Genomic DNA, 24,385 nt, shown 5'->3' with positions numbered 1-24,385 from the left:
CTGGCTCCGGGATGAGATGCAGAGCTAAAGAAACAGAGGAGCAGGACCTTGTTGTCTTTGAAATAGAGTCCCCAGCTGTGCCCTGAGCAGAAGCACCTCTTGGTCTACCCTCCCTCATAATCTCATGGGCTCTGTGTCGGTGAGCAGCTTTCACCGGTCATTCCCTAGAGACGGGAACGCACATCCCACTGCTGTCTGGACAGCAAGCCCTCACCGAGATCAAGCAGAAGAAGGAATTATTAGTCAGTACTGGGGAAAAGGGGGAATGCTAAGTTTTTCCGTTTGAGTTCTTCAGACTCAAAGTCTACCCAAGGAATTTTTTTAAACGAAAGATTAAAAGCAAAAAAAAAAAAAAAAAAAAAGAAAAAAAAAAAAAAGCAAAAGAGTGGAGTGGAGAGGGTTGTGGGAGAGGTGAATAAAAACAGCCTTTAAGGCGTAAAAGAATTTATGTCATTTTCAAACACTAGCTTTTTAAAAAAGAGTCTGCGGCAATCTTAAGTCTAGTTGTCAAGTAACAAAATTACTCCAAAGAATGTAGAGGAAAACATCACAAAGAATGAAGCTGCTAATGGCACAGAGAAGAGGAGGTTTGGGTAAAGCTAAAATGCTAAGGGGGTCTGGGAAAGTTTTCTGAGAGACTTTTATTGTTCCTTTCCAAAATCAGTCCCTGTGACATTTGCAGACAAAGCAAGCCTTCGCAAGCAACACTGGGGTAAATCCATTAGACGAGTCTCTCCTCAGATTATACTCTTCAGTAGAGTTGATATTCCTTTTCCCCTTGAGTGTTAAAACACGGCAGAATTCCCTCAGAATAGGGACTGTTTACCTTGTCTGAACAGCTGAGGAGTGACTTTGGAGAGAAGCTGGGGTTGCTTCCCCTGTTCTGGAGGTAGAAGTCAAACGTGCAGTTACACAGCTCATAGCGCCTGAGCAGGGGTCTGAAGGGACGCCATTACCCATAAGAAAGTTTATAGGATCTCTAGCCCCTAGGTATGTCTTAAACTACTGAAGTGATTTGCTTTTCGCCCTAGCAGAACTACTGAAGCTCTGTATTTTAAATTCAGTTCTGAAACTGGAACAAGCTAATCCCCTTGGCACCCCAGAGAGTCTGATAATTATTCATTTCTGTTCATTCCCAAGAGTGTCTTTCCTGCACAGGTATGGGTGTCAGCCTTTCAATAAAAGGTATAGCAGAGGTTTAAGTAAAAGGAAAAGTTAAGCATCAACAGTTTATAGCCCTTAGACATCAAAATATTTATCCCTTACCTCCTGGTCTCCCGCTGCCTCCTTAAACAAAACTCCCCACAGCCATTCCTGAACTTCTGGGAGGTAAAATTTCCTCCACACATCTTGGGAAGAAGGGACAGCACAGCAGGAAGTAATGACGGGGAAATTGTGGATCAACACAGAACTAAGACCCCGAAGGCTGGGAAGGAAGTCATTTCTCCATTTTGCTGGTTTAACAAGTGACCGCTCAGATTCTTATCCCGCCATGTTTCGAAAACCATTCCCCCCTGCCAGATGACTTCAAAATGAGGTTGACGGTTTGGAAAACACGTCGCAGCTCATACACAAATACCTAGTACACCAGGAATTAAGGCATTTATAGAGATGCCATCTTCAACTGGGTTCTTTCATGGTCTTCAGGTTTGCCTTTCCTCATCTCCACCCTTACCCATCACCCTTTAATAATCTGTCAGTACACTTTCGACTGAAAAAAAAAACGTATAGGAAACTCTCCTTATTTAATTGTTCAGAACATATTTTGTGAAAGCCAAAGGAAGGAAGGATGAACCACCATCATTTAATGACCATCTGTACCATAAGGTGTGTGCAGTCTTTCAGGGTTGTTAGTCATAGTTTCGGAATGACCCTGAATTCATAAACCAATGAATTCCCAGCTACAGGACCTCAGCACCTGACAGTTCTTTTGGACTCCGGAGACCCTATTATGGGTCTCCAGGACCCCGCTGAGAACTGGAACTTCAGAGAATCCAGCATCGTGACCAGCAGGTTGTGCCTGTATAGAGGAGGGGAACACAGATGGCCAGGGTGAACAGCTAAGAGCGCAACTGAAAGCTGATTTAGGAAGACAAGGCCGGGCCCAGGAAGGCTTGGCTGTACACAAGGATGGTAACATGTGACCTGATGCTGTACTACCTCTTCCTCCATTGTCTCCTTCCTTGGCCAAGAGGGCTGCCTGCTGCCATGTGCATTTTGTGAGCGTACTCTGGTGGGGGTGAATGCTGTCTGAATTCTGTCTGTACTGTGGGAAAGCCAGGATGGGGACACTGTCTAGGGGGAGCAGATACTGTTTCAGAAGGGCATGGAGAGTTGGCCTTATACTCTATTGATATCCCAATGCAACGCTTGGCACGTAGTAGGTGCTCAACACTTTTATTTAGCTCCTTGCTAAATAAAAGAAAGGATGAAAGAAGAAGGAAGCCTTGCTGTTGGAATGGATGCTCAGGGGGTGGGCGGGAGAGAGCAGAGTGTTCTCTCCAGGGGCTCTTACAGTCATGGTTTGGCTGCCCGATTCTGGATTTGTAAAGAATTATGGTTTGTGAGAGCCTGATGGTCCTGGTGCTGACCCGTGAAAGGCCAGATCTTGATGGTGACTGACACTCCTCCGAGTTCCCTCTCGGAAGCCCCCTTCTGCGGCAACACAGCCTAAAGGGAGGACTCCTACCGGATGACTCACCTGCATATTTGGGTCTCTTTCTCTTCTCCTGTCAACTTTCCAGATCTCAGCTGGGGGCATTTTCCAATGTGCTGTCAATTTCCTGAGATCCAACCCCCTCCACAAGGGGAGAGCAGACCATGAGTGTGTGTATGGCAGCTCCCCCACCCCAAAATGCCAAACTTCCTTGTGCTAGCAGGATCCCAGGGTGGGTACGCATATTTAAAGAAAAGCCTCCAACACCTGTCAGTCCCAGACTAGGATTGTGGGTATGCAGAATATATCTGCTGAATTTTCAACTCAGTCAAGTTTCTATTTCCAGGGGGAAAAAAAAAGCTAAAACATTAGGTAGGGTTGGCCAATATGGACGTCTCTCTAATGCCCAAAGACAAGCAATAACTGGGTTGACTGTGCTTTGTTGTAAGACATAGTAAAAAAAAAAAAATTTAATTGTGGATATAATCCCAGAAAGGATTAAAGGGGACTAGTAGGTTCCCTACTGAGGCAGCAACCTGGTGTGGACTGGGCCCTTTCCCTTCTTTAGGCTCGCAGAGGGACACTTGCTATTCCCCCTCTTCTGAGAGCTGTGATTTAAACTTGACCTAAAAAGTTTTCTAAAGTTATAAAGTCAGACCACACAGGAAAACTGCATTCTGCTGCCCTTTCCCTCAACCCACCACGGTCTTTGACTAAAGAGCCACCCCCTTTTGTTCTCTGAAAACGTTCTGCTGTAGAAAGAGCGAATGTGTACCCTGGCCACCTAGAAGCCTCCTGTGTTTGTCTGAGTGTAGATGTGCTGAGTTGGGCCCCGGTACCAGGAACCAAGACCTAAGATACTTCAACCACCAGACCTCTTCTCCTCCCCTTTGGCACAGCAAGAAACCCAACTGGTTGCGTAAAGTATCGACAGGTCAAGTCGAACGGTATCATGGCCATGGTTACCCCAATGTATGACTGCGGATACGTCGGGAGCAGAGCTTGTCTTGGACAGTCTGAGCCAGAAAAAAGACAAGATTTATAAAAGGAAAAAAGAGAGAGAGAGAGAGAGAGAGAGAGAGGGAGAATACTTGTTTTCCCACATGTACTGGACGTGCTGATTGGTTTTGGTGTCGTGTTCTCATGTAAAGTGCTTAAGAGTTGGACAGAATACCTTTAGACATCGTAACTAACATAATCAAGACATGTTTACATTCCTACCAGGGCAGAGTATCGTGAACGCTTCCACTGAGATTGCAGAACTGCTGTGATTTTTTTTTTGTCTAACATATCATGCCATCTGCACACATAATAAAATAATCCAGTAGTTGCCATGCTAAAATAGGACTTCTAGTGAAGGGCACAGACAGCTCCCCTAAGGGAGCTTGAGTTATGCACAGTGATGAAAACTGGAAGCAATTTTCCAGCTAATGGTCTGCCAATGACCACTTGGAGCAAGTTGGCACTGTGTATTATGCACCTCATTTTAAAATCCACAGCAAACTAAGATTTTTCAAAGCCCATGATCTTGACTGAATGGGAGTTTTTTCAGTTAATCTGGTTAATCTGTCAGTGCTCCATGGAGATCTTCTGGCAGTGCCATGAGTTAGTCTTTCTGTGAGGAACAGGCCACGTTCATATCAACTGGCAGGACAGCAGCTTGGAAGGCTAACCACGTTTATGGAGAACCCTCGGTTGAGGCTGTAAGAGGAAAAGGGAGAAACACAGTGAGTCATTTCTTTATGTTCCCAGTTACTGGTATGTAGCAATTATCCTACTCAAACAAACTCTGACATCCTCAGGTCAAAAAGAGATCTCGAACAGAGATAATAGTTGCTCAACTCCAGGACAAATTTAGGGTGGTCTGTCTTCTTGGAATGTTCTTTCACCATTTGGCAGGACATGGAAGACATCTGTCTCAGGGACTGGCAAAGGTGCCTGGAAGGCAAGGCAAAATCAGATCTCTGGAACTGCCTTCGTCCCCCACTGGTCTGTGATTTGGGAAACCATTTTGCACATTATGGAGTTTCATGTATTTACCTGATTGGGAACGGGATCATATTGGGAGTGGAATGAAAACATTTGTGTGTGCATGTGCATGTGCATGTGCATGCGAGGTGGGGTAATAGTGGTTTTCTTTATCAGGCAGCTTTCCTGGGATAAAACTTAGAAGGAAACGTTGGAAGCAGTATGGCTGGAGCTCCTGAGTTTGCTAGTTGAAAAGTGAGACTGGCTGAGCAGCAGGTCAGGGACAGAGAAAGTCATCAAAGTCTGACCAGAGATTGAATGACCTGTATGGCAACCTCGCATTTGACTTTGGTGCAGATATATCTTCCTGGGTTTTGCAACTCTTTATTTTACAAATTTCCTATCATTTTATCTGAGTCCTCCACATAGTTCCTTATACACAGGTGCTTATTTATTGATATGGGAGTGCCACTGAATATTTTGTTAGAAACATACCAACATCAGCTTTATTTAATACACAAAACTCTTGGGCAATGGGAGAGAAACAAAGCCAAGAGCTCTTGATGTTAAAAAAAGAAAAAAAAAAAAACTACTGAGGCTTTTCGAGAGAACGTACAATTTATAAACAAATGTTTGATTAAAACTTGCTATTTTTGAGAAAATGGAAACACAAAAGTAAGGTACTATTTAAGCATACTAAATATAAAATAGTAATGCTACTGATAAGGTTATAATGAAAGTAGAATACTAATATATTGCTGATGGCATTGCAAATTGGAAAAATAATGTCAATTTATTTAGAAACTATTAAAAATTCACATTCTTTGAGTCACTGTTCCCATTCAAGAAGTGTATCCTAAGGAAATAATCTAAAAAAATGAGAGAAACTATATGCACAGATATATAACCTAAAGGTTATTTGTAATAGAGGAAAAATTGGAAAATGAGTCTCCCATTGTTGAAAATGTAGGTTAAGTAAATGACAGTGCACTAACAAGATGGATGCCTGTGTGACTACCAAAGTAATAATTATGATGATTATGTAGCTATGTGGTCAACAGTTACGACACACTACAGTGCAAAACTTACACATATGCGTAGAAAAGAACTCTAAGTGAGATGATGAAGATGCCAGGATTTTTATTATTGTTGCCTTAAATATATGGCAAAACCACAAAAATTAGGTTCACAAGAATGCAGATGTGACCAAGGAGCACTGACTAGCCTAAGCATCCATACTATTACTAATACGACCTCCAAAATAACTACTTTGCAGTTCCATTAAAAGATAACACTCCAGTCATACTGAAGTGGGAATAGAAACCAAGATGAATATGAACCTTCTATCCAGGTCAGCCAGCAAGGAACAGTGCAGCCTAGAAGTTCCACACAGATTTCTGGGAACCAGACACAGTATAGCATCCTTCTGGGATTTTTGCTAAAATCAGCCCTAGAGTAGAGAACCCAGAAATGGACCCTCAACTCTATGGTCAACTAATCTTTGCCAAAGCAGGAAAAAATATCCAATGGAAAAAAGACAGTCTCTTCAACAAATAGTGGTGGGAAAATTGGGGAGTGACATGCAGAAGAATGAAACTGGACCATCTTCTTATACCATACACAAAAATAAACTCAAAATGGTTGAAAGACCTAAATGTGAGACAAGAAACCATCAAAGACCCTAGAGGAGAACATGGATAGCAACCTCTTTGACCCTGGCTGCAGCAACTTCTTGCTAGACAAGTCTTCAAAAGTAAGGGAAACAAAAGCAAAAATGAACTATTGGGATTTCTTCAAGATACAAAGTTTTGCACAACAAAGGAAACAGTCAACAAAACTAAAAGACAACCTACAGAATGGGAGAAAATATTTGCAAATGCCTTATCAGATAAAGGGCTAGTATCCAAAATCCATAAAGAATTTATCAAACTCAACACCCAAAGAACAAATAATCCAGTCAAGAAATGGGCAGAAGACATGAACAGACATTTCTCCAAAGAAGACATACAAACGGCCAACAGACACATGAAAAAATGTTCAATATCACTCAGCATCAGGGAAATACGAATCAAAACCACAATAAGATACCACCTTATACTGGCAGAATGGCTAAAATTAGTAATTGAGGAAACAACAGATGCTGGCGAGGATGTGGATAAAGGGGAACCCTCTTACACTGTTGGGGGAAATGCAAACTGGTACAGCTACTCTGGAAAACAGTGTGGAGGTTCCTAAAAAAAAATACAGCTACCCTATGACCTAGCAATTTCCCCACAAGGTATTTACCCAAAGGATACAAACATTATGATTCATAGGGGCACCTATACCCCAGTGTTTTTAGCAGCAATGTCCACAATAGCCAAACTATGGAAAGAGCCCAAGATGTCTACCAACAGAAGATATGGTATATAAATACACAATGGAATATCACTCAGCCATCAAAAAGAATGATGTCTTGCCATTTGCAAAGATGTGGATGGAAATAGAGGGTATTATGTTGAGTGAAATAAGTCAGAGTAAGACAAATATCATATGATTTCACTCATATGTAGAATTTAAAAACAAAACAGATGAACATAGGGGAAGGGATGGAAAAATAAAATAAGACAAAATCAAAGAGGAAGACAAACCACAGGAGACTCTTAACTCTAGGAAACAAACTGAGGGTTGCTGGAGGGGAGGCAGGTGGGGGGATGGGGTAACTGGGTGATGGGCATTAAGGAGGGCAAGTAATGTAATGAGCACTGGGTATTATATGCAACTGATGAATCACTAAACTCTACCTCTGAAACTAATTTAAAGAAATCAGCTCTGGTAAAATGTGTAACTTTAGAAAACTATTTTTAAGAGTAACCATAAAATAAAATTTAGAAGTGAATTACTGATAATAGGGAACCTAATTAATTATATTGGATCTCTATATTGGATCCTGAATCAGGAGCTGATAACTAGGTTATCATAGTTGTTGCTTTTCTAAATAACCACGTTTTTCACATGAACCTGTAATAGCCTTTAGAAAGCGGATGTGTCTAGTTTTAGGCTCTAATAACCTTACATGAACATAAGATGAGCCCATTGTATTTCAAAGCTCTTTCAACTGTTGTTCCCCTGTGCACTTCTTAGGATAGGTAGGAATAGTCCCATTTTATGGATAAAGAAATTAAGGCCCAGAGGTATTACTCACCAAGGTCATACAGCTTGTGTACTGTACTCAGTACCCAAGTACTGTACTCAGTCTTAGGTATTTCCCATTCTAGTGATGTGCAGGAATGACTGGGACACATATATCAAGTATAAATATTCAGAACCTTTCCCATTCTCCTCTCTCCTAAGTAGGTTTCTGTGTTTATCCACAACCATAAGCCCACTCAGCACAATAAGGGGCCTTGCTGGGCACAGAAGAAAATTGAAGACTTAAATTTATATGACAAAGACAGAGATGATAGGAAGAACAGAGGGCTACTCCTCTAAGGCGTGGACACACACAGTAGTAGAAGCCGCTGAGAAACAAAATGGGAGTTTTGGGAGTGACACAGGGGACTCAAAGTGAGGGCTGCCCTCTAAGTCAGGCCTTCGGAAAAGGGCTGGCCAAGGAGAAGAGTGTGCTATGGCGTCATGCCCCCTTGACCATCTTTCCATGGAATCAGTAAAGAATTCAGTGCTTTTTTTAAAAATTTCTTTTCAGCGTAATAATATTCATTGTTTTTGCACCACACCCAGTGCTCCATGCAATCCGTGCCCTCTCTAATACCCACCACCTGGTTCCCCCAACTTCCCACCCCCTGCCCCTTCAAAACCCTCAGATTGTTTTTCAGAGTCCATAGTCTCTCTTGGTTCAACTTGCCTTCCAATTTCCCTCAACTCCCTTCTCCTCTCCATCTCCCCTTGTCCTCCATGCTATTTGTTATGCTCCACAAATAAGTGAAACCATATGATTATTGACTCTCTCTGCTTGACTTATTTCACTCAGCATAATCTCTTCCAGTCCCGTCCATGTTGATGTAAAAGTTGGGTATTCATCCTTTCTGATGGAGGCATAATACTCCATAGTGTATATGGACCACATCTTCCTTATCCATTCGTCCGTTGAAGGGCATCTTGGTTCTTTCCACAGTTTGGCGACTGTGGCCATTGCTGCTATAAACATCGGGGTACAGATGGCCCTTCTTTTCACGACATCTGTATCTTTGGGGTAAATACCCAGTAGTGCAATTGCAGGGCCATAGGGAAGCTCTATTTTTAATTTCTTGAGGAATCTCCACACTGTTCTCCAAAGTGGCTGCACCAACTTGGATTCCCACCAACAGTGTAAGAGGGTTTCCCTTTCTCCAGATCCTCTCCAACACATGTTGTTTCCTGTCTTGCTAATTTTGGCCATTCTAACTGGTGTAAGGTGGTATCTCAATGTGGTTTTAATTTGAATCTCCCTGATGGCTAGTGATGATGAACATTTTTTCATGTGCCTGATAGCCATTTGTATGTCTTCATTGGGGAAGTGTCTGTTCATATCTTCTGCCCATTTTTTAATATGATTGTCTGTTTTGTGTGTGTTGAGAATTCAGTGCTCTTTGATGCTGTTGTGCCTCATTGTCTTTCATTTGAATGTGTCACCGCATTGAGTTGGGCTTTATGAGGCAGCAAGGGGCCTCTGTTGACTCAGGTTGTATGTGAAGGTGTTTGCCTAGGGTAAGGCTTGAGCCACTGTCTTCCTATCACAGAGGTACACAGGTAAGGGCTCTGCTGTCATCCCTTTGCTCAAGACTTCTTTGGTCTGCAACTGGAATGGTGTCTTCAGGTATAGGGAAGCAACCTGAGGTCAACATGCAAATTGGCAGGTTGCATTTGATGGCTCTGGCTCTTTCAAGGGAGGAAGGGGTGAACTTTTTGGGTTCCATCCCCTGGGCTTTGGCCATCCAAGATTCCTTCCAGCTCCTCATATACATGGACTCGTTCACAGCCTTTGCTCAGCCTTTCCTCTTGGGTAGGGAGCCTTCTTCGCACACCCTCTAACACTAGTGAACACTTAGCCCTCCATTTTCCGAGACCACCTTACATGTTGCATTCTTTACCAAGCCATCTTTCCCCTAGATGTAGCTGACAGCAGCCCCCATCAGCCAGCATGGCATCTGAAACCAAACCCACCAGGAACAATTTACTGTATCCATCTCTCCTAAATTTTTTGAGGTTGGTGCCATGTCTTTTGAGCATGTGTCTTCCTAGCGCAAAGTAGCAGGTATACAGAAAGTGCTAAATGAATAGTGAAATTAATGAAGAAAGGAATGATGTTGGAGAAGACAAATTTTTTTTTTTCCCTTTTCATTCTTTCTGGCTTAAATCAATGCCTAATTTTATAGGACATTTCATCCTGTAGCTCAGGCCTGCGTAATGGAGAGGGGGATCACTTCAGTTCCTTTCTTGCCACCTAAGGACTGAAGACACGTGTGCATGCCAGTGCCGGCTCTGTATGGCTTTGCAGCTCACTCTTGGTAAAGGGCTCTTTCTCAGATCTCTGCTTGGTGGGTCAACATGACGATTCCGGCATTCTGGGAACTAATCACCTTCTAATCCAGTGGCTCCAGAGTCTGGGTTGAGCAGAGAAGCATTTAAGTCCAGTGATTAAGGGCATGGGCTCTGCAATCAGGCAGATCTGGGTTGACATCCCAGCCATACTATGTTGAAAACATGAATTTGTCCAGCCCCAGTTTCCTCACCTTTAAAATGGTGATCGGAATCCCCACCTTTCTGGGTTGTTGGAATGATAACGGGGGCTCACAGAAAAAACACTCTGCATGGTGTTTTGCCAATAGCAACTATCTGCTGAGTGATGGCTACTATTTATTATTATTATCACCACACATTCCCCAAATTCCTTAGAGCAACAAGAAATACAAATAAGGCAATGTTCCAACATCACAGCTGGGGGCCGGGAAAAAGAAACACCATGGAGGGTGGTGGTGGGGGGAGTGCGGGGGGTAGTGTCAAGCCTTTGTACCCTTCAGGAGAAGGGTAACACTATCCTCGCCTGCCAAGACCACAGTCAACATTCCCTGGCTTCCACTCTCCTCTAAATGAGTGCAGACATTGACAGACAGTTCCATGATAAGGAGATTTCACATCAAAGGCAGGAAGGGGCCAGAGAGGCAACAGTCAACCTGGCAGAGGATTCAAGAACAGACATGGGACTGAATGTATCCAGCCCCACCTCTTCCCTACCCCAGCCGCAAGAGGCTGGTGGGAAGAAAAGATGCGGTACACAGGCAGCCCTTACCTCTCCCGGGCTGAAGGAAAGCAGTAAGACCATTTCTTAAAGGAGTTGTTTAGTGTCTTCCGTTCAAAAGGAGGAGCCATAAAATAGGCAAACAAACAAATAAATAAAAGGGTCCTAACCTCTACCTGAAAGTGTCTTTTATGTGACTCAAGTTAGAGGACTTTGGGAGTGGACCTGAACTGCATTTTGATGTGTCAGGTGTGAGAGGCACATTCCAAAGTTGTGAGAGCCACAGCTGCGTTAGCAGAACTAACATTTGTTGAGCTGCTACAGTGGGCCAAATGAAAGTTCTACAGGCAGTCACTCGGCTCTTCACTACCATCTTTGAGGCCTGAATTATAAGATCTTAATACACCTGGAAAAAATGAAGTCAGGTTCATTAACTCCTCACAGTCCTAACTCTAGAGGGTATAGGGCCGAGACTAGAACCTAGATCTGTTCTCACCACAACGCTTTCCTGACTCAATAAGAAAGCAAATTCCTTAACTCCCAATAGGAATGCCGGAGAGAAAGCAAGTAGCCGGGTGTGTTTAACGGAAGGCTCATCAAATGGGAAGCCTATACATAAAATGCCATAAATCAGAGTTTTGACCCAGAGAAAGCTCGTGCATTCCTATTTAACAGTCTGAAATCTTTCCCAGGTTTAAAGCAGTAATTCTTCACTGGGTGCCATCCCTCCTACACCCCAAAGGGACATCTGCACTGTCCAGAGACACTTTTGGTTGTCGCAACTAGGGGGTAACTACTGCATCCGGAGGGTAGAGGCCAGAGACCCTACTAAACCTCCTAGAATTGCGTTAGGGCAGACCTCCCCCCACTGGCTCACCCCCATCAAAGAACTATCCAGCCCAACCTGCCAATAGTGCTGTGGCTGGTTTGGAGGATACAGGTCCTTGTTTATCTTCTCTTCCTGGTTGTGAGCCAAATATATCACTCCCAAAATAGGCCAAGATAAAACCAACGTAAGCATGCCTGCTGTGTGCATAGGATGTAAGGCTGAGTTCAAACCTCACTCCTTCTACTCATCATTTGCTCACTTTATTTAATTTTATATTCAGTGTAATCAAAACCTCTAATACTAAATCATTTCTAACTTTTAGAACCCTTGCAGGTACACCATTATACGAATCAAGATTGGATGATTTACACAGGTATGCTCAATTAATTAGTAAGCATGTAGGAGAGAAGTCAGGAGAGAAAAGGACAAAGAGGGATTTATGTGGCAATAAAGCTCAGCCCTGCTAAGGGTCCTTGTGCTGGTTTCATTGCCACTGCCTGCCCCCGCCCCCCCCAACCCCCCACCCTCATAGTCTGGGGGGAGTGTTTGCCCCCTGAGAGTATGATTAAGAAATTAACTCTAACCCCCTGACTGCATGAAAATCGAGGTCCAAATCTTGGGCAAAATGAGTATCAGCCTGGCAGAGGACTTGGGTTACGAGTGAGAAAATAGATGATGCAGACAAACTAGCTTGTAACTTCTCGTAAACCCTAGTAACCTGGAAACTACAGCGATGCTGTAGGTGTCAACCCCACGGGGCCACAGGGTGCCCTGATATCAGGTTAAACATTATTCTGGGTGTGTTCTGTTGAGGGTGGTCCAGGATGAGATTAACATATGAATCAGTGGACTGAGTGCAGTAGATGGTGGTCCCCATCCAATCAGTGCAAGGCCTGAGGAGAACAAAGGCTGAGTAAGGATTCCCCAGGAAGAGGAATGAGATCCCGCCGTTGGCAACAACATGGATGGATCTAGAGAGGATGACGCTGAGTGAATAAGTCAGAGAAGGACAAATACCATGTGATCTCACTCATATGTGGAATTTAAGAAATGAAATAAATGCACAAAGAAAAAAGAGACAAACCAAAAAACGGACCCTAAACTAGAGAGAACGGATGATTACCAGAGGGGGAGGGGGAATGGGTGAAGTAGGTGAAGGGGATTAAGAGTGCACTTACCCTGCTGAGCACTGAGTCACGAGTCACGGATAGAACTGCTGAATCACTACACTGTACAACCAAAACTAATAAAACACTGTTAACTATACTGGAATTAAAAAAAAAAAAAAAAAAAAAAAAAAAAAAAATTCCTAAAAAAAAAAAAAAAAGCCAAGAAAGGAAGAATTCACTCTCTATGCCTGTCTTTCTGTCTCCGAGTTGAGACACTGGTCTTCTTACTTTGAACTCAGAGTCAGATGTGGACTATACCTTATACCATCAGCTTTCTTGGGTGTCCAGCTTGCAGATCTTGGGCCTTCTCAGCCTCCATAATTGTGTGAGCCAGTTCCTTATAACAACTCCTTTATCCATCCATCCATCCATCCATCCATCCATCCATCTGACATCTCTCCCCATGTGTACTTTCAAGATAGATTTGTCTATCTCTCAATAATTAGAGACATCGGTAGATACAGATATACTGCTATTATCTGCTGTTGAAGAACGAAGACCTCTTACGGGTTCTGCTTCTCTGGAGAACACTAACACTGAGTCTGTAGACAACAATGCCCATAACAGTAAGCACCAAGGTTAACCGACTACTGACCACATGCTTAGCATCACGCTAACGACCTGCATCTACTGTGTAGCAACTCGAGCAGGTAGATGCTGTGACCTCACTCCACAGACGAAGGAAGTCGGTGAACACACACTGTGCGTTAGGCCAGGCTATGACCCTTGATCTGGTTATGACATGTCAGTGCCTGTTGATTCTGGAAGTGCTAAGCAGGAAATGTGCAGTCCCCAGGCCCCAGGGGAACATTTTCAGGCAAGTATTTATAGCTAGATGGGGTAGCAAGGCCTTGGCCTCCATCCCCCCACCCTCTAATGGCTCCAAATACTGGAAGAGGAGTCTTCCTGCAGCTGGCTTTGCAGTCCTCCTTGGCTTGGGCTGCCACCTCTCTCTGGGGTTTTAGAAGGCCGAGAGATGAAGCCACACACACACACACACACACACACACACACACGAGTGAAAGAATGCACTTGTCTGCAAGCTGTCCCTCTCCTTTTCCTCAGCCAAGGAAAGAAAACAAAGACACTGTACTTGTTCCCTGACTGCTCTGCTACAAGTAAAGCTGCTCTTCTACTCTATGCGGCTCAAAACCTAACAGAAGTCAACTCTGGTTCCTGTGGGTTAAACTGAGTCTCTGGGTTCCAGGGTTTAGCCATGCTGGCATTTCGGCCACAGGTTCTCAAACCTGCCTGCCTCAGATTCATCTTAAGGAGCTTCTTAAAATCGTAATCTTGTCCAGCCTCTCCCCATTTCCACGGATTCAGAATGTCCAGGGGTAGGTCTGCAGACCTCTATGTGATTCTCAGGAGGCCCGCCGGCCACAATTCCACAGAAGCACCCTGTCCTTTCCCCAGTACTTAAACAGCAGTTACTTGTCCTTCGGATAGAGAAAAGTGTGTAGACCGAGGGGAAATTTGGTTTACAGTCTTGTTTGGTTCATGTAATAAAATACCAACCATCGTGGCTAGAATCCAGGGCAGCGATCCAAACATCGGATTTTAGAATGGGACAAGACAAGAGCCATGAGGCCTGAGCAAGCCATCCAGCCCACTCAAAGTCCCAGAACCTAGGCATGTTCCACTGTCCCAGTCTTCTTTCATCTGTACAGGTTGATTCATGTACCAAGCAAGCAACATTCATTCCATTGAGTATTTATTAAAATGCCCAGCGTTGCCTGGGGGGCTTTGAGGCTCGTGGAGTTTCATATTTGTATCACTGTACGTATCATACTGTATTAGAATCACTTGATGATGTGTCAGTCTATAAACAAATACTTGTCACACTTTATTCTTTTTTTTTTAAAGATTCTATTTATTTATTTGACAGAGATCACAAGTAGGCAGAGAGAGAGAGGGAGAAGCAGGCTCCCTGCTGAGCAGAGAGCCTGATGTGGGGCTCAATCCCAGGACCCTGGGACCATGACCTGAGCCCAAGGCAGAGGCTTTAACCCACTGAGCCACCCAGGCGCCCCGTCACACTTTATTCTATGAAGAAATCCCCTGGAGAGCTTGGTAAGGCATAGATTTTGAGCCCCACATGGAAAGAATCCGATTCAGTCACTCTGGAGTGTGTCTATGAGTGTGCATTTCTAACAAACTTGCAGGGACACTGATGTTGCTAGGACCACTCTCTAAGCACCCCTGCTCCTGAACCCAAGCTTCTTCAGCCAAAGAATATGTCTTCTTGTCCTTCTGCAGTGTGTGGAAGAAAGCCTAGAATATCAAAGGGGCTCCTGAAGTGTCTGTTGAATGAACGTACTGTCTAAGCTACATGAGTAAGGTTAGTAGTTACTTAAAAGTAGGGGCAGAATTTGCTTGGGGGCCATAGTACTGTTCTCTAATGGGAGCTGGTTCAGGAGCTTCCGTGTAGGGGTACATGGGGGGGATCAGTCGGTTAAGCATCTGCCTGCAGCTCATGTCATGACCCCAGGGTCCTGGGATCCAGCCCCGTGTTGGGCTGCCTGCTTCTCCCTCTCCCTCTGCCCCTCCTCTTTCTTGTGCCCACTCTCTCTTTCTTTCTCTCTGTCGAGTAAATAAGTAAAATCTTTAAAAAGAAAAAGAAATTTCAGTATATACATGCATCTGAACTCCACAAATTCTCTGGGATAACCCAGGACACCTATAACTTCAGGCTCTCGGGGCATGATTTTCCCAGGAAAATGACAAAAACCTCACCCACTTTATGACCGTTTGGAACGAGAACTGCTGACAACAGCGGCTGCCATCTTGCACCACAGGGATCTGATTTGATGCTTTTCTGGGAAAAAAGTATCATCAGGCCAGATGCTCTCAGCAGGGACGCGTTTGTACAGCCAATTAGTAGGAGGTAACCCAGTGATTCCATTCTTTGCACTGGACAGAGGTAAGCATTTCAAGTCATTAAATTCCAACAGCCACTGTAAAAGCCCGCAGAACCTTCCAGAAGAAAACTCTATCCATTGGCACAAACAACAATGAATGTCATGCGAGACCATGAAAATATGCCTTGAGGTTCCATCCAAGTTGCCACTGACATTCCCCTCCATCTCCACAATGGCAGGAGCGGTTGGCAGATTATATTCTGAGGGACTGTCTCCTAATTTCTCCCATTGCTTCTGCTTCCCACCTCACTCCCAGAGGAGGATGTCAACTGAGTAAGTCAAGTTCTTTTTCCTTCCGTTTTTTCTTTTTTTCTTTTTTAAGTTCATCTATATCCCTCTTTGTCTATTTAATCTTATTTTTTTTAATTTTATTTTTTATAAACATATATTTTTATCCCCAGGGGTACAGGTCTGTGAATCGCCAGGTTTACACACTTGATAGCACTCACCATAGCACATACCCTCCCCAATGTCCATAACCCCACCCCCCCTCTCCCAACCCCCTCCCCCCATCAACCCTCAGTTTGTTTTGTGAGATTAAGAGTCACTTATGGTTTGTCTCCCTCCCAATCCCATCTTGTTTCATTTACTCTTCTCTTACCCCCTTAACCCCCCATGTTGCATCTCCTCTCCCTCATATCAGGGAGATCATATGATAGTTGTCTTTCTCTGATTGACTTATTTTGCTAAGCATGATACCCTCTAGTTCCATCCACGTCGTCGCAAACGGCAAGATTTCATTTCTTTTGATGGCTGCATAGTATTCCATTGTGTATATATACCACATCTTCTTTATCCATTCGTCTGTTGATGGACATCTAGGTTCTTTCCATAGTTTGGCTATTGTATTTAATCTTATTTTAATCTCAAAGGCATCTCTGTGGAGCAATCCAGTAATTTCTTCATTGGAAAAACGCTAAGATTCACATCTTCAGAACAAACATATTTAAAATAATTCTCCAGATCCTGTAGCTTTTACGAGAGACGAGAGAAGCACATTTCTAAAGGCGTATACAAAGGCGTATACAAGGTATACTTAGTGCTTCTCCCTTTGCATGCCAAGTCTCAAGGGGGCAAAAGTGTCTTTTTGAATTAATGCCATACAAGCTAAATAAATATTAACATGTAGTGCTGATAATAATGATGGATTTCACCATACAGAGTCTTAGCATGGAAGGGTATTTTACAACAGTACTTCTCACATTTTAATGTGCATGTGAGTCACCTGGGTATCTTGTTAAAATGCTGATCATGCAGGTCTAACAAGCTCTCGGGTGATACCGGTGCTGCTGGTCTGTGGACCACATTGTGAGCAGCAAACCATAGAGTTCTTAATCTACAGCAGCTCAGCCCAGCGGAGCTCTCCTCGAGGATGGCGATGTTCAGTGTCCGCTTTGTCCAATATGGTAGCCGTCAGCCACATGTGGCTACTGAGCACTTGACATCTGGCTAGCGCCTAGAGGAAACTAATTTTACATTTTATTTCATTTAAATTCATTTAAATTTAAATGATCACATGTGCCTGGTGGCTACTCTACTGGAAAGCAGCTTTGTAGCATAGAAAACAGCCTGAGAAATGTAGCAAAAATTTCAGAAAGAAAAAAACCCCAAACTAAGAAACCAGGTGAAACCACAGATTCCCTCACCCATATCGTAAATTTATTCTGATCCCCACCTCTCCTTCCTGCTTTCTGTTGCAAGGGCTCAGGGCTTCCCCTCTTTTCTCCATCATTTTCCCAGAATCGTTCTATAAACAAAATAGTGTAATTAGGAAAGACTTTATAAACATTCTGAAGTGTAGAGGATTATCTCGTTTACATAAACCCTTTTGAGTTGGCAAAACCAAGCAACGAGTCTTATAAGAAATCATTCTTTCGTTACAGGTCCTTTCAACTCGGGTATGCCTAGCAGGATTCTGAATATAGGCTCCCAGGTTATTTCTTTAAGTGTGTTTTGGACCTTTGGAACACCGGAGCATATGGAAACAGCCACGGAGTCTAGAAAAGTTCAAAAAGAAAATGAGCTCAGTTCAAGTTGAGTTCCCCCAGATGAGAAAATGTTGAGGGTGGGGGAACAGGAGGGCTTAGTTTTGTCTAAACTGATTTATCAGCTCTAAGCAGGTTACAGCCTATATTATAGCTAACGAGGTTGGGGGATCTTCCCTGCGCTAGTGAGTACTAATTTCCACTGAGGAAAAAGTTATGAGGCTTGGATGTCTTAATGATAACAGATAATTTCTCTGTGTTGGCAGAGCTACAAAGTGCGTTGCTATGGAACTGCATGGATTGGGTTATTTCTTTTGTGTACACAGTTTCCACTTAAAGAATCTGCTTGGCATGAGTCGCAAACCTGCTTGGGGACCCTTGTGATTAATTGCTTGAACTGGCTGGTGGCCATCAGCAGGATCTTGCAATTGACCAGGTTCTACACAGAATTATGAAACTGGAGGTTTAATGGGATTTCAGGTAATGGAGCCCAGATGTCCAAGACTATGATGTTTGAAATTACGTTTGCAAGGCTTCGGGGCTTAAACCTTATTTATTTCTTGCTTAGTACATTTTCCTGTTCCCATCTTAATGTCATCTCGGACCAGTCGAATGCTCAGGCCTTCATTATGGCGTACTGCGTCTAGAGAAGACATTCACCAATATGCACCTGCCACCGGCAGCCTCAAGAACCTGACCTGCCTACCTCCCTGCCCCTGGGATTATCTTCCGGGCAAGGCTGCGGTCATTAACACCCCTTCCACCACCTCGCCACTGCACAGCGCTTAACTTCCAAGTTGCTTTCACACATTTAATTGCATTTTATTCTTTTAGGGTCTAGAAGCAATGGGCTGGGACTGGTATTATCATCTCCGTTTGGATGAGGAAACCAAGCAAGGTACACAGAAAAGAAGAAATAGTAATAGCTAACAGTCATGGAACCCTTATGTGCCAAGATCTACTGTTCCCATGGCGTTTCTGGACCTCATTCCTCTAAGCCGTCTCATAGCTTTGAGACAGATAGGATTATCAGCTACACTTTGAAACCCAGAAAACTAAGGGCCCCGGCGTTTGGGTCACCCTAATAACTGATGCCAGGCTGGAAGCTGGCACTCTGGTTCCCAGTTCTGACGCACGGCCACCTCCTTAAGGAAGTATTGGTGGCATCGCAGAGGAGACTAGAATCTGTTGCCACTACTGCACCATTCATGTTCCATCATTCCCAAGAAAGAAGACAAACCCCAGGCGGATTTTTCTTAGGAAAAGCTGCCTAGACTCCCAGTCCCTGCTCTCCAGAGCAGTGCTGCTTCCAGAATGCTCGGAGGGAGGAGGGAGATCCTGTTCCATGACATCCCATTCGGAAACAGTGCTTGGCTTACTACTCTAGACCCTGCAGTCACACTTCTGCTTGTCCTTCCAGCCTTATCCACTCTGCATTCCAGACACAGGAACTGATGGCCTTTGTCCTGCGCTGCCTGTCCTTTGTTTGTAGGGTCCTTCCTTCCTTCCTCATCCTCCTGCTCAAATTCTCCCCTTGCTGCAAGGCCAGCTCACAGGCCACTCTAGGAAGGCTTCACATATTCTCACAAAGCCTATCTCATCCATTGGGAACCTCCGTATGACTTTGCTGAACGAATGGATGAACAAATGGGAAAAACAAAGTCACTTCTTGACCACTGTTCCTGGCCCGATATGCAACATCGCGGGTATAGGCACACAGGTAAACCACTGCCATATAATGTCCTCTATGCTGCCATAGAAGGCAAGATTCCAGGGGATCAGAAAGAAGGGACGTGCTCCATGCTGCTTGCACATGTGGCCGGAAAGTCTGCCCAAGCCTCATCTCCCCTCATAGTTAGGGAAACTTCACGTTCACAGGGCTCGTATTCTGCGCATCTGTGTACAGTTCCTTCAGCACAGTCTTGAACCTGAGCAAATATAAAACAAATGCTAGGACTATAGTAGAAGTGATGGGGTTTCTGTCACGATGGTGGGGGGCATAGCCTTGCCACCTTCCCTCTTTCCAGTGGAAGTGCAGAAGAGGGAGGTAGGTCTTTGTGGATGCCCGCACACACCTCACAGGGGTGCTGGCCCAGAGGGAGGGAGAGAGGGTCAGCGAGCAGCAGTGGCCCAAACCATGGTGCCCTTCAGTAAAGGGTCAAAGGATGTTTAATGTACTGCCTGAACACCAGAGTTCGGGCATGTCTTCCCGAAACCAACTCCTGTCTTCAAATGTTGGGAAATAGTTCTTGTTTTAAGTTTTTCTCATTTTAGAGCAGTTCCTCTCATTACTTAGCATTTAAAATTCTCTGTACAAATTAGCTATTTTTATTACTCACTCCTCTCAGCAGGAATGTGAGGGAATCCTGGGCACTAGCCCAGCCCCATGAAAGCCCTCTCTCTAGAGAGTTCAAGACTGGTTTTGAGGAACTGCAAACAGCATTTCATCCATATTCTGGAAGTTTGTTGGAGACAGCAGGTGGGATGGCTGTCATGGCCCAACATGCCTATCTTTCCAGAATCACCAACCTGCTTTGCTCAACAATTTGAAGGAGTCAGTGTAGAATAACAAAAATAATCGTTTCTTCCACTTGCTAGTTTTGAGACGGGTCATGCTACTGAACCTCGCCAAGCCACAGCTTTGGTGACTGAACCAAGCCACAGCTGCTTCGTCTGGAAAAGGAGAGAATTCGTGTATTTCTCACCCATAAGAGGAGTGAACAACAACAACAAAAGACATTTTTTTGAGAACTATTACTTTTCACTGAATACAAGATACATTTTTTTAAAGATTTATTTATTTGAGAGAGAGAGTGCACACAAGTGAGCAAGTGTGCTTGCAGGCATGTGAGGGGAGGGGCAGAGGAAGAGAATCCCCAAGCAGATGGCCCACTGAGCCCAGTATGGGACTCTATCTCATAACCCATGAGACCATGACTGGAGCCTATACCAAGAGTTGGATGCCCAATGAACTAAGCGATCCACGTGCCCCAAGATGCAATTATTTTTAAAGCTCATTTATTTTTTTAGTAATCTCTAGCCCAATGTGGAGCTCAAACTCATGACTCCAGGATCAAGAGTCACATGCTTTACTAACGGAGCCAGCCAGGGACCCCAAAAGAAACAATTTTTTAAAAGATTTTATATTTGTTGGGGGGGGGGAGAGAGAATAAGCAGGGGGAGCAGCAGGCAGAGGGAGAAGCAGGCTTTCCCCTGAGCAAGGAGACCAATGTGGGACTCGATCCCAGGACCCTGGGATCAGGACCTGAGCCAAAGGCAGACTCTTAGCCCACTGAGCCACTCATGTGTCCCAAGATGCAATTGTTAACATACCACTAAAAAGGACAAAAGAACCCACCCCCTGCTTATTAAATTATGACATAACGATTTTTGATAGTCGTAGACAAGGAACAAGATTAGTCTTTTGCTGTTTTGAAATTCTTTCACTTATTCTGAAGAACCCGGTAATTTCTCTGCCTTCCATGTATTATAGGCAATCCTTCTGCATGCATTCCAGTAATAAAACACAATGTGCTTTCATCTACTTGTGATATGCTCTGATCTGAGATGGTAGTGAGAGCTCACCATTGCTGCTTTGCAGAAATATATGAAATTGAGGCCATTTTTCTGATGTCAAACATTTGCCTCCCTAATGGTATCCTATTTCAATGACGTTCAGCCTACAAGATAAATTTTCGCTTCAGTGCCAAATTGTAGTGTAATATTTCTAAAGACATTTTAAATAGCAATTAAACTCAACAGGTGAAGTACTAACAGTATATATAACTTGAGTGAGTGATGAAAATGTGAACAATCAGGGCCAAATTCATGCATGTACGATTGCCATTTGACCTATAATGATTATACGACTGCCTAGATTGTAAAATGTACAATTCAGAAATGTTGAGATATGAAAAAGTGCATTTCAGAATCAGTGAAACATGGTAAATGAAAGAGCATATGGGTCTCGCACCCAGTAGATGCCCAACAAATCTCAGATTCCTTTCCTTTTAAATAAAGAAGGAGAATGCGGTGAATCTCAAAGGTTCGAGGAGGCGGGACCTCATTTTTTTTTTTTTTTTGCAAAAAGAATTAGATACTGGATTTAAATCTGACTCCTGCTAGATACAATTTACATTCCAGAAACACATTTATATAGAAATCAAAGTATTTTTCCAAACACGATGGCTGCAAATTTTTTGTTGCATCCCCTCTCCCTACTTCCTACTGAGAGGTGGGGTCTTTTGTCCTACTCCCATGAATCTCAGCCAGGCTTATAGCTGCTTTGTCCAACAGAATAGGACAGAAATGGCATTGGGCCAGTTAGGTGTAATATTTAGGAGGACTGGAAACTCTTCTCCTCCTCCTTAAGACCTGTCACCATGCTATATGTAAGTCAAGGAGCTACATGGAGAGGCCCACGAGGAGGAGAACTGAGGCTCTTTGCGGACGCTCCAGCTGGGCGACCAGCTGACTGCTTAGACTAACTTGCCAGCCAATTGAGTGCACCATCTTGGATGCGGATCTTCCAGCCCCAGCTGGGAGGATGTGGGGGAAAACAGGAGGTCCCTGCTGAGCCTTGCCCAACGTGCAAAATCATAGCCAAATGATGACTATTGAGTTTTGAGCCTCTCAAATACGGAACAGTTTGTTAGATAGCAACAGATAATTGAAATTCACTACCTTGTTAATTTTCACAGATGCTCTGAGCAAGCCCTGTTCTAGAACCTCAAAGAGTAGGATGTGGAAGTGGAACTCGATCTTCTGATCCTTGGTTAGAGGCCCTTGCATAATTATTCTGCACAATGGAGTTAATTAGGGGCTAAACAGGGCTCTTACTATCTTACTCCTTAGCTCTCATCTGACTATATGATGAGAGCCAAATGGTCTAGGCCAATTCTGGTGGGTTCAGGAAAGAAATAGAGAACACTCAGTGGGGCGCCTTGGTGGCTCAGTCATTAAGCGTCTGCCTCTGGCTCAGTTCATGATCCCAGCGTCCTGGGAATGAGCCCCACACTAGGCTCCCTGAGGAGCAGGAAGCCTGCTTCTCCCTCTCCCACTCCCCCTGCTTGTGTTCCCTCTCTTGCTGTCTCTTTTGCTCTCTGTTAAATAAATAAATAAAATCCTAAAAAAAAAAAAAAAAAGAACACTCAAGAGTGGAAAACTTTCAGTCTTTCAATCTCTCTCTCTCTCTCATACACACACACACACACACACACACACACACACACTCTCTTAAAGCTTAGCTGGAACTTGAAAGTGGACATTATGAATTAGATGCAAATGTGCTTGCGGTACTCCCAAGCTCTTTGACACATGTGGTAGTGACCTCAAGGAACTATTGTTCTTAGCGGAAACAAGCTAGAGTCTCAGGGGGTTTGTTCCTATCGGTCACAGATTGTTCAGAATGGAATCCCAAGTAGACACAGATTACCTCGTGGACAGACTAAAACACAGGGAGTGGAATCCGTCACGTCCTTATGACAGAAAGGCTTCACCTAGGGAAAGAAGTCTGGTTGACCCCAATGTCACTTTAGACAGTAACGGAGTATATTTCACACTATTGTGCCCTTTCAATGCCTGGATGTCACGATCTTCTGCTTCCACATCCAGCAGCCCATGCAGGGAGGCTATGGCTTCCACAGCCCATGAGAGCTCATGGGAAGAGTGTGTGCCCCTGGTGGCGACAGCTATGGCTAACCAGGCCACGCTGTCAAGTGTTTCATCTTGCAGTGCGACGTTCAACGAAAGGGGCTCAAGAAGATGAATCTTCTTTGTGTCAGAGAAACCCTGAGTATCACTGAAGCGGGAAGCCGTTCAACAGGCGTCTCTGCAGGATGCTATCTACCATGGGTCTGCATGTGAGAAACTGGGTGTTTAATTTATTCTGGAAATCAAGAGGGGAAGGGAACATGCACTTCACGCTGAATTCAATACACATAGCTATTGCTTGTCTTTGCTTTCAAGCTAGAGCACTTCCGAAATTGTAATTCTTCCCCATGGCTTGCGCTGATGGCAAAGCTCCCATTTCTTAACGACATCAGTGGCATAGGAGACAGCCCCTTGTGGCACGTGGACGTCATAGAGAGGAGTGGCAAGTGCAGGCGAGCAACGGCCGGAGGTGGAGCCAGAGGCTGTAGGGGACCACTACTCAGAGGAGAGGTTCAAAAAGGGGGTCTGGCTGTTTGCATGCAAGGAGAATTTACCTGAAGCATTTAAACAATTCTGCAGAAAAACGATAGAGCTAGAAGAATCGAACTTCTCTACCCAGGAACAATTTTGTTTTGCAAGCCAAGTTACAGCCAAACTCCTCTATTTCAGACGTTAAGCTCTGGCAATGTTAATAATCTAAAACAGGAGCTGGCAAACTGTAGCACCTACAAGGCAAAGCCAGCCTCCTCCCTGTTTTTGTAAATAAAGTTTTATGGAGACCCAGCCACACCCACTCATGTACGTTTCGTCTATGATGGCTCTTCAGTTGCAATGGGAGAGCGGAGTGGTTGTTCCTGAGATCATATGACTCACAAAGCCTAAAATATTTACTGTGCAGTTCTTTATACAAGTAACTAACACACTAAATTGACCTGCACAATGAAAGATTTTAAAAAACATATTTAGATACTTGAAAGAGTGAATTTTG

The 24,385-nt window shown here is 44.0% G+C and overlaps 1 protein-coding gene across 1 annotated transcript in view; it reads right to left on the bottom strand.

Annotated features, from left to right (window-relative positions):
• Nucleotides 1–3,698: 3,698 nt before the first annotated feature.
• SAMD12 (sterile alpha motif domain containing 12) overlaps nucleotides 3,699–24,385 on the bottom strand; it is a 378,413-nt gene continuing 357,726 nt past the window's right edge. The window contains exon 5 of the mRNA XM_032858433.1: nucleotides 3,699–4,357. Coding sequence (XP_032714324.1) covers nucleotides 4,335–4,357 — 23 coding nt within the window. The 3' untranslated portion in view covers nucleotides 3,699–4,334. The remainder of the gene's footprint in view (nucleotides 4,358–24,385) is intronic.

This window comes from Lontra canadensis, unplaced genomic scaffold (assembly GCF_010015895.1).
Source record: "Lontra canadensis isolate GAN:19392208 unplaced genomic scaffold, GSC_riverotter_1.0 scaffold15, whole genome shotgun sequence".
In the NCBI taxonomy this organism is placed as follows: domain Eukaryota; kingdom Metazoa; phylum Chordata; class Mammalia; order Carnivora; family Mustelidae; genus Lontra; species Lontra canadensis.
This window is presented reverse-complemented; position numbering and strand designations above follow the sequence as displayed.